Here is a 13,371-nt window from a genome sequence, read left to right as displayed (position 1 = left end):
TGGAGGAAATGATTCCTCTGTGTTGACCCTCCTCTTTATAGACTGGACATTAGTTTAAGTCCATCTGGTGGGGTCTCTTCAGCCTCCTTGATCAAGAGGACAGGTGACCCACCACCATTATAGGACATTTTGAGAGATGCTCATAGTCCCCTGGAACTAGTCTAGGCTTTGCATAGGAGGAGTTGGAAGTCAGCTTTGTAATGCTAAACTTCCACGTGAATGAAATTCTGTATAGAACAGTATTACAGAGAATCAGGAAAGTGAATCAGGTTTTCATTTTTTGTGTACTGTGGATTGTTTTTTGATTTTTGGCAGTCCCACAATATAAAGGACACAGGGCCTTGGTTAGAGAGGTGAAGACACAAGGTTAGGTAGGGAAGCTTAGCACCTAGGAAAGGTTGGTTAATTTGACATTAGCTTATGTTGTGAGAAGCAGCTGTGTCTATAGCCAGGATGGACCTGAAGGGTTTCTGTAGGGCATCTGAGGATGGCAGTGGTTTTAGGGGAGAAGGAATTCGAAAAGAAGCCAAAGTGGTGCTGAGACCATACTTTTTTTTTTTTTTTTTTTTTTTTTTTTTTGAGATCTTTTGCCAGTATAAGAGAAAATAAGGGTGTTAGTTTAACGAAATTCAGGGTTGAGAGTAGTTTATTTTTAAGTAGGGAGGAACCTGTGTTTATAGACTCAGCAGAAAATTGTGGGAGGGAAGGGGTTGTTGAAGATATTTAAGCTCCAGGGCTGTGGCACTTGCAGCATTTTATGGTGTCAGGATGTCTATTTACAGGTAAGGCGGGCCCATCTCTTCAGAGCTGTGGGAAGAGACTACCGAAGGATGGAGAAGACTCTTTCAGGAAGAGGAAGGAAGATGAGGGACTCTTCCCAACTTCTCTTTCTTACTATCCGTGGAACTTTCATCCTCCTGACCTGTCATTTAGTGAAGTGCCAGTTCATATACCTAAGTGCACAGGGAGCATAATTTAGCCTTTACTGAATCCTTGCTAATTCAGGAGTGGAAGAAGTAGCAGTAGTGATTGCAGCCTACTGTTCCAAAGCATCGTGCACATTACTTCTCTTTGCAGAGAAAAGCACCTGAGGTGATAGGATCTTAAATCATAAACAGCTTGTTTACTAAGCTTCTCTGTGGGCAAAGTTTGTCCTGAAATGTGTATGTGCTGTTCAGAAGATGAGCAATATACACTGACATATCTCCATTCAAGAAAAGGAAGACGAAAAGAAAGAGCTCAGGGATGCCCTGCCCAGGTTTGGGACTTGTATCTCTGTATTTACCTGTCTTGACTTTTTTTTTTTTTGGTCTTTTCGAGACAGGGTCTCCCTACAGCCCCAATTGGCCTGGAACTCACTATGTAGAGGAGGCCTTGAACTCACAGAGATCTGCCTGCCTCTGCCTCCCAAGTGCTGGGACTACAGGTGTGCGCCATGACGCCTGGCTCCTGTCTTGACTTTTATGTCGATGAGAAACAGTCATCTTCATAATACTAACGGTCCTGCTCTATAGATTTATGTATATAGTAGGTAAATTAGTTTTTGTAGGAACCATTGAAAATAATGGTTCACTTTTAAAAAAGTCAGAATACCTTTAAATTTTATTTTGGGGCCAGGGGAATGTCTGAGTCATTAAAGGCACTTGCCACCAAGCTTGACAACCTGAGTTTGATTCCTAGAATCCGTATAGTGGAAGGAGGGAACAAATTCCCACTCTGACTTCCACATGTGACGTGAGTGCACAGACACACAGATGATAGATAGATAGATGATGGATGGATGCATGGATGTAACAGTTTTATTTGGATTTGCTAAGTCAAATAAATGCTGAAATCTTTCATTCTCAGGAGTGTGTGTGGTCTGCAGTGTTAGTATCAGATGTTTGAAGGTGAGTCTTGGTTAAATTGCAGTCAGTTGTTGAACACTTGCTAGTAATACTTAAGTGATTTACTTGCTGGAGCAATCTTACTTCTTGCCACTCCAGTCACAAAACTAAGAACATATAAATGGAGTTACCAGAAGTTGTTACAAGATAAGGAACAAGCTAAAGCTAGCTGTTTCTAAGTTCATATCCCCCCCCTTTTTTTTTTAACTGAAAATTTTATTAAGATGAGTTACAAAGAACTAGTATGCACCCAGAAAGCGAACGGGGCATCCTGCTAGTTTTTCATTATGACAATCAAAGCTCTCACAAGTATTGTCTGGCTATTACATTTTATTAGAAAAATAGAGTGACCTGTCTTGTGCCTCCCTGCTATAACTCTTTTTGTGGAAACTCTGAATTGGTTACAGCCAAATAACAGTCTTTTTTTGGGGGGGGGATACTTTTTGGCTTCTACTGTGGTTGTATAAAACATTAAACTTTTTATTTAATACAAGGTGCTTTTGTGAAATAAGTAATTTACATTTCATGTTTTTTTGACAACTTGTGACATTGGTTTGAAAATGTAGTTATTGTCCTTATAGTTTAAGGAGCCTTAAAAAAAAAAAAACACTTTAAGAATGGCAGTAAATGGGTCTGGAAAGATGGCTCAGCAGTTAAGAGCACTGGCCGTTCTTTCAGAGGACTTGGGTTCAGTTCCCAGCACCTACACGACAGCTAACAAACATCCATAACTCCAGTTCCAAGGGACTCAGATGCCCTCTTCTGACCTCCACAGGCATTGCACTTTCATACATGCAGGCAATACACTCCTACACATAGAATAAAAATAATAAATAAAAAAAAATTTTTTTGGTCTTTTTGAGACAGAGTCTCCCTGTAGCCCCAGCTGACCTGGAACTCGCTATGTAGACCAGGCCAGCCTCGAACTCACAGAGATCTGCCTGCCTCTGCCTCCCAAGTGCTGGTATTAAAGGCATGCGCCACCACGCCTGGCTTAAATAAAATATTTTTTAAAAAGAATGGCAGTTAAGTGTGCTGTAAGGGTGTGACTCAGTGGCAGTGTATAACAGATATGAGTCCAAGGTTCAGTAATGTTTCCCTAATGTGTAGAGGAGGAAAATAACCACTTGTGCATACCAGGATGGTGACTTTTCAGTAGTAAGTGTCTTAGCATATGACAGAGTTTATGAGTTTGAGAAAGCCTGTCCTGTCTCTAAAGCCTTGGAACTGTTTCTAAATCTTAAGCTTTGATTGAAACAGGTGACTGTGCAATTACGTTCTCAGCACAGATGCTGGGCACCGGTTTTTGAAGAATATGCATTCACAGTAGTGGATTGAAACATTTTACATGAAAGTTTATAATGAAGAAATATGAGGATGTTAATACCTTTTTACCAGAAAAATTATTATTCCTCATATATTTATAGATTTTCAGCAATCTATACTAAAGATATTTAAGCTTGGGTCCTGAGGCTCTTTTCCCTAAAGACTGAACTAAGTAAGCACTGTGTTTTCACTTTGGAAAATGTGTTTTAGAAGTCATAAATTACTGTGAGTTTAAGTACTGTGATCACCTTCCAAATATCAAAGTATAGCCTCAGGCTAATATGGGTTTTAGAGTTTAATTTTCATAAGCGTGAACTCTAGGTAATAGCATACTTTTTAGATTAAATGGTGGGTCTTTTTTTTCCCTTTGAGTTTACTCTTTGTTTGCATAGAGTAACAGCAATAATTTGATTATAGCATTTTGTAATGAAACCTAAGTTCACAGTTCTTTGTTGGTATTGCCGTAGGGTTAATATATCCTAAAAAATAGATTTTTCTGATTAAAAGATGACATTTAATAATTTAATCTAGCTACAGTGCTGTTTTGTTAGTTAAGTTTGTAGATCATATGCAGGATTTGAAAACCAAACACACAAGTTTCAGTTGTAAATGTAAATGTGGTCCAGAAAGTTATTGTGGCCGTGATGTGCCCCGTGGAGCCCGGGGGGTGGCAGTGGCCGTGATGTGTCCCGTGGAGCCTGGGGGTGGCAGTGGAAGGGGAGTAGGGTGTTTGGGGAGCCTGTGGGTGTGTGGCATAGGCAGTATGATTGGACCTCACTGTGGGGAGAGGACAACTATAGCAAGTTTATCTGTGGGGCATTTCTTTATGACTGAGGACTTGGGAAGGGGATCCAGGGCCTCTCCACAGTTGTGGTAAGGGTATCATGGCACAGCTGGTGCATATGGGACACGTCCAAGTTTGGGTATTGGGCTTTAAAGACTCAAAAAGATTCCTAAGCTGTTTTTCCTTGTCACACTGCTTCTGATTCTTCTTTCCTGTTCTGCCTCAATGGCTGCTCCATCTCCTTTGCCTGTTTCTACTACTCTTCCACTGTTGCTTAAATCTTGAGGAGCAACAAGGCTCTGTCCTTGACTGGCTTTCCTCCTCTTCATGATTCTAAATGCCGTCTTCCATGTTCCGACTCTCTCAGATCAGTACCTCTACGCTGGATCTCTCCCACAGGCGCTATCTGCCCACTTGGAATCTTCAGTTGCACCACCATGGTCTTTTTGTGTTAGTCAGTTTTCTGTTGCTGTGGTAGATACCTGATGGTGATAGACACACTTAGATAGAGGAATAGTTTTATTTGGTTCATGGTTTCAGAGGTTTCTGTCCATGGCCATGTGGCCCTGTTCTTTGGGCCTGTTATTACATAGACATCATGGGGGGAACTTGTAGAGGAGTTCTGTTTACCTCATGGTGAGTGGGAAGCAAAAAGGGGGCGGGGTGCAGTCCCAGTAGCCTCTTCAAAGGCATGCCTCCTGAAGCAGGCCCTCACTTCCTTTAGACCTCTTAATGGTTCCACTGTCTCCTAAAAGCACCTCAGGCTGGGGACCAGGCCCTTAGCACCTGAGCCTTAGGAGGATCTCTTCTATGTGCCAGTCTGACCTTATTCTCAAACCCCGTTTACTCTTTTGTTCTTCTGTTCCTCTGGTAGTATGATAGTTCTTTCCTCTTTGCTCAGCACAAAATCCTTGAAATCTTTGATAATTCTTACTTTTTCTTCTCTCTCTCCTTCAGTTCATCAACAGATCCTGAAATAGAGTCTAGCGTTTGACCACTTCTCCCCACCTCCAACATTACCATGCTTAGCCAAACCCCTGGCCCCTTACCTGTCTTATTATGTCAGCCTCTCACCAGACCCCACCGCCTGTCTTCTATCCTTCCTCCTCACAGTTCTCAGAGGTAACTTTTCATAGTCAGACCACGTCCCCTGTTCAGAATTCTCTAGTGGTTTCCCATTTTATCAGTAGTAAAATCCAAAGTCATAAAATATGATTAAGTAAATATATAGATAAGCAAGAATGGGCAAATTAGCCTCAAAGAAGAATTCTAAATTGTGGTTAGTATATAAGTGTGGCCTGGCATGTGACTGCCACTCAGAGTACAGTACAGAAAAGTCAGGAAAGGTATAACCTGACTGTGGAGAAATCTGACAGGATCTTAGATGAGGGTGTGTCAAGGTCAGTGTCAATACTACTAAGTTATGTTCATTATGTCACTTATATGCCATGAAGAAGATGGTACTTGGACCCATGTGGTCCTCTTTCAAAACACAGCCCCATTCTAATCATAAGCAAAACATCAGACAAATTCCAGTTGAGAGTCATTTTGCCTAAGGAATATTCTAGAGTGTATGAGTAGTATTTCTCAAACCACGAAGGTTATTAAAAGTAGGAGAAAGTCCGAAAAAACTATACAGCTCAGGGGTCTAAGGGCACCGGGTGACTGAATGCCAAAGGATAGTAATAAAATGTAAGGAAAACAATAAAGAATACATTCTAATAAGAATGGATTCTAATAGTACTGTAGCAGTGCATAGCAACATGGCTCATTAGTTGTCATGTAATAATGTGAGATGGTAATGCACGTAGGTTTAGAGAAACCTTCTAGAAGTTTCTTGAAAAAAAAAACCAAAAGCACAGCCTCTTCTCCTGATCCTTTCTCTCCCTGGCCCCAACTTTTCTCCCCTGCCCCACAGTGTTCCATCTCCCATGCTCTCTTGGTTGTTTTTCTAGATGAGTGTATCTCTACTGGGGACGATTTTGAGTCCTAGAGGACATCTGGCAGAGTGCCGTGACAGTTTGAGCTCTCCCAACTGGGCACAGATGCTCTGGGCTTTTGGTAGGTGTAGATTTGAATAATGGGAACCTCGTCACAGTGGCCCAGGGAACCCAAGCATTGCCTGCCAGAAACAGCACCAGTGCTAAGCTTGAGAAATCCCTTTGCGCCCAAGGCCCTCTCCACAGGGTCCCTGCAGTTTCTGTTACCCCTCCCTCTCCTTCAGCCATCATCCAGTGTACTCTTGGTTTGTGCTTGTCTCTGTGCCTCACCTGCAAATGTTCATGCATCAGGCCTTGAAGATTGTTCACTTTTTATTCTCCAACATCTAGAGCTGTCCCTGACTCACAGTCGGTGTTCATTAAGCGTCTGTTGAAGGACTTAAATAAAGGAGCAAGCAGATGATAAACATTATAGCTGTGCTAAAACTTAAGGTCATAGAGGGCAGATGAATATATTTCCCTGACTGCCTCTTCTTCTCCCTCCAAATGTTACCATGGTTAAGTTTTGTCACGTCTCCAGAACTTTTCTCCATTTAAAGCACATTCGTGTACCTATGCACAGGGGTTTTCTGCACCATCCCCCAAACGAACATAAATGAGATCCGTTTAGTTTTTTCAGTTAATTTATCTAGACATCTTTATATCTCAACACGTTGAATGCTGCCATACTTTTGATGGCTGCATAACATTTTTATGTCAAACTAAGCAATAATATTTGAAGCGCTTACAATAGAATCTTGCTGTAGTAGTTCATTATAAAGTGGGTCATTGTAATAATGTCTCCTGAAACATAATGTGTTTCTTCAGAGGGCAATGTTCAACATAACCTTTGTAGATGCTCTTAAAAGCATTTCCTTAACCACATTTTTATTTTAGTTTTATTTTTTGTTCAACTCTCTCTGGATTGTGATCCTTACCTATCTTAATCTTTATATAGTGAGCATGGTGGTGTTTGGAAAGCAGCTCTTCTCACCAGTCTACCATCACCTCTACATGGTGGTGTTTGAAAGTTGAACTGACTTGAACTTTCTTTTTGTTTTGTTAAAATTACAGGGTCTTTCTATATAATACAGATTTCCTCAAGTATTAGAATCAGTGGATGAATTGAGATACAGAGGTAGTTTGGGCAGAAACTTTTATGTTGTTTAAATAATTTTTATTCTCTTGGAGGTTAAAGATCTCTGAGATTTCCTGACTTTACTAAAGACAAGATGTGATAGCTGCAGAGGGAGTTAGGGTACCCAACTTGAACTCGATTCAGTATCAATTAAGCTTCTAAATGCTTTAAGCATATCAGTTCTCTTCTTTTTTCTACTTCTAATGAAATGAGTAATGGGATAAGTTGGCAGTAGCTGAGCTAAGGTACTGTAAATTAATGTTGCCATAGTAATTTCACTGGACTGATAAGCCAGCCCCCAGTGTGCTGTTTCTTTCACCTTTGCTAACATTCACAATTTGTGCATATTAATCTGAGGGTTACTTTGCAAGGGTACACGTCTGTGCTGTGCTGACAGCGCTAGGGGTTTGTGAAAGTGCGTCAACTTTTCAGGATGAATTTGTTGTCATGATAAAGAACAGCTGGTCTGAAAAACATTGCCTTGTTCTCTGGCTAGATCTCAGCCCAGTGGACTCGGCCTACCTTCCCACTTGTTGAAGGCCATCCTTTGTTCAGGTTCCCTCTTGCCCTCCTTAGTCACCCTCTGCCCCTCCTTTGTTTTTGCATCCTTGCTCCTTGATTAGATGCTTGGCAGCATTAGCTTTGATGGGTTAGCTTTTATGCATTTGTATCTTGTCTTCTACTGGGGACCCCTGGGTGATGGATTGTTCAGTGCCTTGAAGATACTAGACAGTCGGTGTATGATGGGTTATTGACAGCAGTGATGATAAAGTATTGATGCCCTTGGTAACATTAGCTTCTCTGTCTTAGGCAGGAGAAACTTCACTGTCAACTGACCTGTCTTTTGCTGTGCGCTCACATTGATGTTTAGAAACTACTCGAGTAGCAAATTTGATGACAAAAATTATCATAATTCCTTTAAATAGTTTTACAGTACTAAACAAGACAGTAAAGACATGCTTTAGGGAGTGCACTTACTTTTATGAAGAAATAGTTTCAGGATAAATTTTGAAATGAAATTACAAGCTATCATTGTACAGGGTCCTGTAAAACCACTGCTGTAGACTTTTTCTTTGAAGCTTTGCAGGTTCACAATACTGTATTAATACAAGTTTACAAGCTTGCCAGGCTTGGTGACACATGCCTGTCATCTTAGCACTTGCTAGGTCCAGGTAAGAGGATTTGAGGGCTCAAGGCCATCTCGAACTACATAGTGAGTTTGAGGCCAACCTGGGTTTCATGAAACTCAAAGAAAAACCACTCCTTCCCACCTCCCCCAAAATAGGTTTATATATTTTGAGCTTGTAATTCGTGGTATGTAAGAAAAAATGAGCAGCATTCACTCTACCTCCCTTTTCAGGAACTGCTGTGTATGTGTGCCTTGAAGCATAAGAATAAGATCCATAGCTAGTTATGGTGAGGCCTGCCTATAATCCCCACACCTTGGGGCTGAGGCAGGAGGATCATGAGTTTGAGGCCAGCCTGGGATACATAGCCAGACTATGCTGGCAATCCATTATGATTCTTGAGCCATCATATGACTTGAGTCATTAAAAAGATGTTTGTCAAACAATTCTAGACTTGTTTCATATTCCATATAGATGGGAAATACCTTGTTAAGAGGTTTAAATTTACAACTTACACTTGTTTTGGTTTTTATTTCCCCAAGTAATGGGTCTTTCTTCTTCTGTTGCAGGTGGCTGGGAGTTGACAATGGGGAGACACTTGGCCTTGCTTCTGCTTCTGCTCCTCCTGCTCCAGCATTTTGGAGATAGTGATGGAAGCCAGAGACTTGAACCAACTCCTTCTATACAGTTTACACATTTCCAGTACAATGTCACTGTGCACGAGAACTCTGCAGCCAAAACCTATGTTGGCCATCCTAGGAAAATGGGCATTTATATCACAAACCCTTCATGGGAATTAAGGTACAAAATTGTCTCAGGAGACAACGAAAACCTGTTTAAAGCTGAAGAGTACATCCTTGGAGACTTTTGCTTTCTAAGAATAAGGACCAAAGGAGGAAATACAGCTATTCTTAATAGAGAAGTGAGAGACCACTACATATTGCAAATCAAAGCAGTTGAGAAAAACACTAATGCTGAGGCACGAACAAAGGTCAGGGTACAAGTGCTGGATACAAATGACTTAAGGCCATTGTTCTCCCCAACGTCTTACAGTGTTTCCTTACCCGAGAACACAGCCATAAGGACCAGTATTGCAAGAGTCAGTGCTACAGATGCAGACATAGGAACCAATGGAGAATTCTACTACAGTTTTAAAGACCGAACTGACATGTTTGCTATTCATCCAACTAGTGGCGTGGTGGTTCTAACTGGCAGGCTTGATTTCCTAGAGACCCGGCTCTATGAGCTGGAGATCCTTGCTGTGGACCGGGGAATGAAATTGTATGGCAGCAGTGGGATTAGCAGCATGGCCAAGCTCACCGTTCATGTGGAACAGGCCAATGAGTGCGCTCCTGCGATAACCGCAGTGACATTATCACCCTCTGAGCTGGACCAGGACCCAACGTACGCAATTGTCACTGTGGACGACTGTGACCAGGGTGCCAATGGAGAGATAGCTTCTTTGAGCATTGTGGCAGGTGATCTCCTTCAACAGTTTAAAACCGTGAGGTCCTTTCCAGGGAGTAAAGAGTTCAAAGTCAAAGCCATAGGGGGCATCGATTGGGATAGCCATCCTTTTGGCTACAATCTGACACTACAGGCTAAAGATAAAGGAACTCCTCCCCAGTTCTCTTCTGTGAAAGTTATTCACGTCATTTCTCCACAGTTCAGAGCTGGGCCAGTCAGATTTGAAAAGGATGTTTACAGAGCTGAGATAAGCGAATTTGCTCCTCCTCACACACCTGTGGTCATGGTCCAAGCCATTCCTAGTTACTCCCATTTGAGGTATGCTTTTAAAAGTACACCTGGAAAAGCTAAACTCAGTTTAAATCACAACACAGGTCTCATTTCCATTTTAGAACCCATTAAAAGACAGCAGGCATCCCATTTTGAACTTGAAGTGACAACGAGTGACAGGAAAGCTTCGACCAAAGTCGTGGTAAAAGTCCTAGGTGCAAACAGCAACCCCCCTGAATTTACCCAGACAGCGTACAGAGCATCGTTTGATGAGAATGCGCCCATTGGTACTACCGTCCTGAGTGTGAGCGCAGTAGACCCCGATGAGGGTGAAAATGGCTATGTGACTTACAGTATTGCAAACTTAAATCACGTGCCATTTGTTATTGACCACTTCACTGGTGCTGTGAGTACTGCTGAAAACTTGGACTATGAACTGATGCCTCGGGTTTATACTCTGAGGATTCGTGCATCAGACTGGGGCTTGCCCTACCGCCGGGAAGTTGAAGTCCTTGCCACGATTACTCTCAATAACCTGAATGACAATACCCCTTTGTTTGAGAAAATAAATTGTGAAGGAACAATTCCCAGAGACTTCGGTGTAGGGGAGCAGATAACGACCGTCTCTGCTATTGATGCCGACGAGCTGCAGTTGGTACGGTACCAGATTGAAGCTGGAAATGAGCTGGATTTGTTCAGCTTAAACCCCAGCTCTGGGGTACTGTCATTAAAACAGTCACTCATGGATGGCTTGGGTGCAAAGGTCTCTTTTCTTAGTCTGAGAATTACAGCTACAGATGGAGAAAATTTTGCCACGCCATTCTATATCAACCTAACTGTGGCTGCCAGTCGCAAGTCAGTAAACTTGCAATGTGAAGAGACTGGTGTGGCCAAAATGCTGGCAGAGAAACTCCTGCAGGCCAATAAATTACACAGTCAGGGGGAAGTGGAGGATTTCTTCTTTGATTCTCACTCTGTCAATGCCCATGCCCCACAGTTTAGGCGTACTCTTCCCACTGGTATTGAGGTAAAGGAGAACCATCCTGTGGGTGCCAGTATAATTTTCATGAATGCTACTGACCTTGACTCTGGTTTCAATGGAAAACTGGTCTATGCTATTTCTGGGGGAAATGATGATAGCTGCTTTATTATTGACATGGAAACAGGAGTGTTAAAAATTTTATCTCCACTTGACCGTGAAGTGACGGAAAGATACACCCTGAATATTACTGTGTATGACTTGGGCATACCACAGAGGGCTGCTTGGCATCTTCTAGATGTCACTGTGCTGGATGCCAATGATAACCCACCTGAGTTTTTACAGGAGAGTTATTTTGTTGAAGTGAGTGAAGACAAGGAGATAAACAGTGAAATCATCCAGGTTGAAGCCACTGATAAAGATCTTGGTCCTAGTGGACAAGTGACATACTCTATTCTCACAGACACAGATAAGTTTTCAGTTGACAGCATGACTGGTGTGGTGAAAATTATACAACCTTTGGATCGTGAGGTACAGCATGTGCATTACTTAAAGATTGAGGCCAGGGACCAGGCCACAGAAGAACCTCAGTTGTTCTCCACTGTGCTGTTGAAAGTATCACTAGATGATGTTAATGACAATCCACCCAAGTTCATTCCACCCAATTACCGTGTGAAAGTTCGAGAAGATCTGCCAGAAGGAACCATAATCATGTGGTTAGAAGCTTATGATCCTGATGTAGGTCAGTCTAGTCAGGTGAGATACAGTCTTCTGGACCACGGAGAAGGCCACTTTGATGTGGATAAACTCAGCGGAGCAGTTAGAATTGTACAGCAACTGGACTTTGAGAAGAAGCAAGTGTATAATCTCACTGTCAGGGCCAAAGACAAAGGGAAGCCCGTGTCTCTGTCCTCCACTTGCTATGTGGAGGTCGAGGTAATTGATGTGAATGAGAACTTACACTCGCCAGTGTTTTCCAGCTTCGTGGAGAAGGGTGTAGTGAAAGAAGATGTCCTTATCGGCTCATCAGTAATGACGGTGTCAGCCCATGATGAGGACACTGGCAGAGATGGAGAGATCCGGTACTCCATCAGAGATGGTTCTGGTGTTGGTGTTTTCAGGATAGATGAGGAAACAGGTAAAACATGTGTCTTTGCTCTAGTTTTATATATATATATCCCTCCTGCCTTTTCACGTGTTTGGTCTTGCTTCTTAGGTCCCTGTTGGTTTCTAGTAGGATTCAGCATAGAAATACACACCCATGGTTTTGTCCTCTTGTTCTATGTAGATATATGTACCTGCATGTAGATGCATGCAGTAAGTCCTAAGGATGGAGCCAAAGGAGCCCAAATGATTAAGTAGACATAAAAGGAGAAAGGAAAATTGCAGTTGTTACCACTGATACTGGTCTCTCAAGTTTGTACTCTGTTATCAAGAACAGTATTGTGGTTTTGTAACTTTGAGAGGCTTCGCCGAGCTGTTTGAAGCTCTTAGGTTTGCATGCTCATACAACATCATCAACACCTTTTGGCATGCTATGTAGGGGTTATTGCATACCTGCAAAATTATGCAATATACCCAGAGACTCTTATATGCTAAAACTTCTATACTACCTCCTGCTCTACCTCTTCGAGGCTTTGAGAGGCCAGTGTAGGGCAGTGGAATGTTGAACTGAACAGACTTGGCAGCTCTTGTCAGTCGTGACCTTGGACAAGTGAAGTACTTGTTAAAATTAACTTTTTTCATCTGTAAGATGAAGATGTTCAGTTTTTTATTTTGTTTCATTTTACAATATTGGGGATTGAACCTAGGACCTTATAGCTAGGCAGGCCCTCTTCAATATAAGCTACATCTTCAACAGCAGGCACAGTTACAGCAAGAGCTCTGTGTGGATGGAGTAAAATAAAGTGCAAAAGCGCCTAGCATGTGTTGGGTTTTTTAATGTGTTTTGGAATGGTAGCAATGCTGTGCTGTGGTACACTCCCTTCTGGACTACGGTTCTAAACTGGAATCTCCCAGCTAGTCAGCTCTGTTTTCTATCTTGCTTTGCTCTGGGCACACACATACTGGGGGACTGACTTTTCCCTCAGGGTGGTTGGACTTCAGAGGGCAGCATTTTCTGTCTTTAACATCTACCCCAAAGTGCCTAGTGCATAGAAGCTGCTCAATAAGTGTGAAAATGATAAGAAAATAAGTTAATGAAGGTTTTAGCTTTGACTGCCCTGTCCTTTGATCATAGTAAATAGAAGAAAACTGAGTATTCTAGGACCTTGGTGGGTCTCAGTTTGTTTATGAGTTTTATTGATGTTCCCTCATAGACCTGTCCATTTAAAAAGACCTTACCATTACATTCAAACTTGATATGTTTGATAGTACCACACACATGCAAAATAGAATACAGATTTGTCGTCATTC

At 42.0% G+C, this 13,371-nt stretch overlaps 1 protein-coding gene across 7 annotated transcripts in view; it reads left to right on the top strand.

The window, feature by feature from the left end:
- The window catches only part of Fat1 (FAT atypical cadherin 1), a 133,035-nt gene that overhangs the window by 9,300 nt on the left and 110,364 nt on the right, over positions 1–13,371 (top strand). For all 7 annotated transcript variants that reach the window (XR_003847118.1, XM_029556371.1, XM_017803325.2 and 4 more), the window contains one exon: positions 8,810–12,094. Coding sequence is in view for 6 of the 7 variants with exons in the window: in XM_029556371.1 (XP_029412231.1) it covers positions 8,827–12,094 (3,268 nt within the window). In the remaining variant the exon portion in view is untranslated. The remainder of the gene's footprint in view (positions 1–8,809; positions 12,095–13,371) is intronic.

This window comes from Nannospalax galili, unplaced genomic scaffold, assembly GCF_000622305.1.
Source record: "Nannospalax galili isolate Female #2095 unplaced genomic scaffold, S.galili_v1.0 scaffold46, whole genome shotgun sequence".
NCBI lineage: Eukaryota > Metazoa > Chordata > Mammalia > Rodentia > Spalacidae > Nannospalax > Nannospalax galili.
Note: the sequence above shows the minus strand (reverse complement) of the source record. Positions and strands in the feature narration are given on the sequence as shown.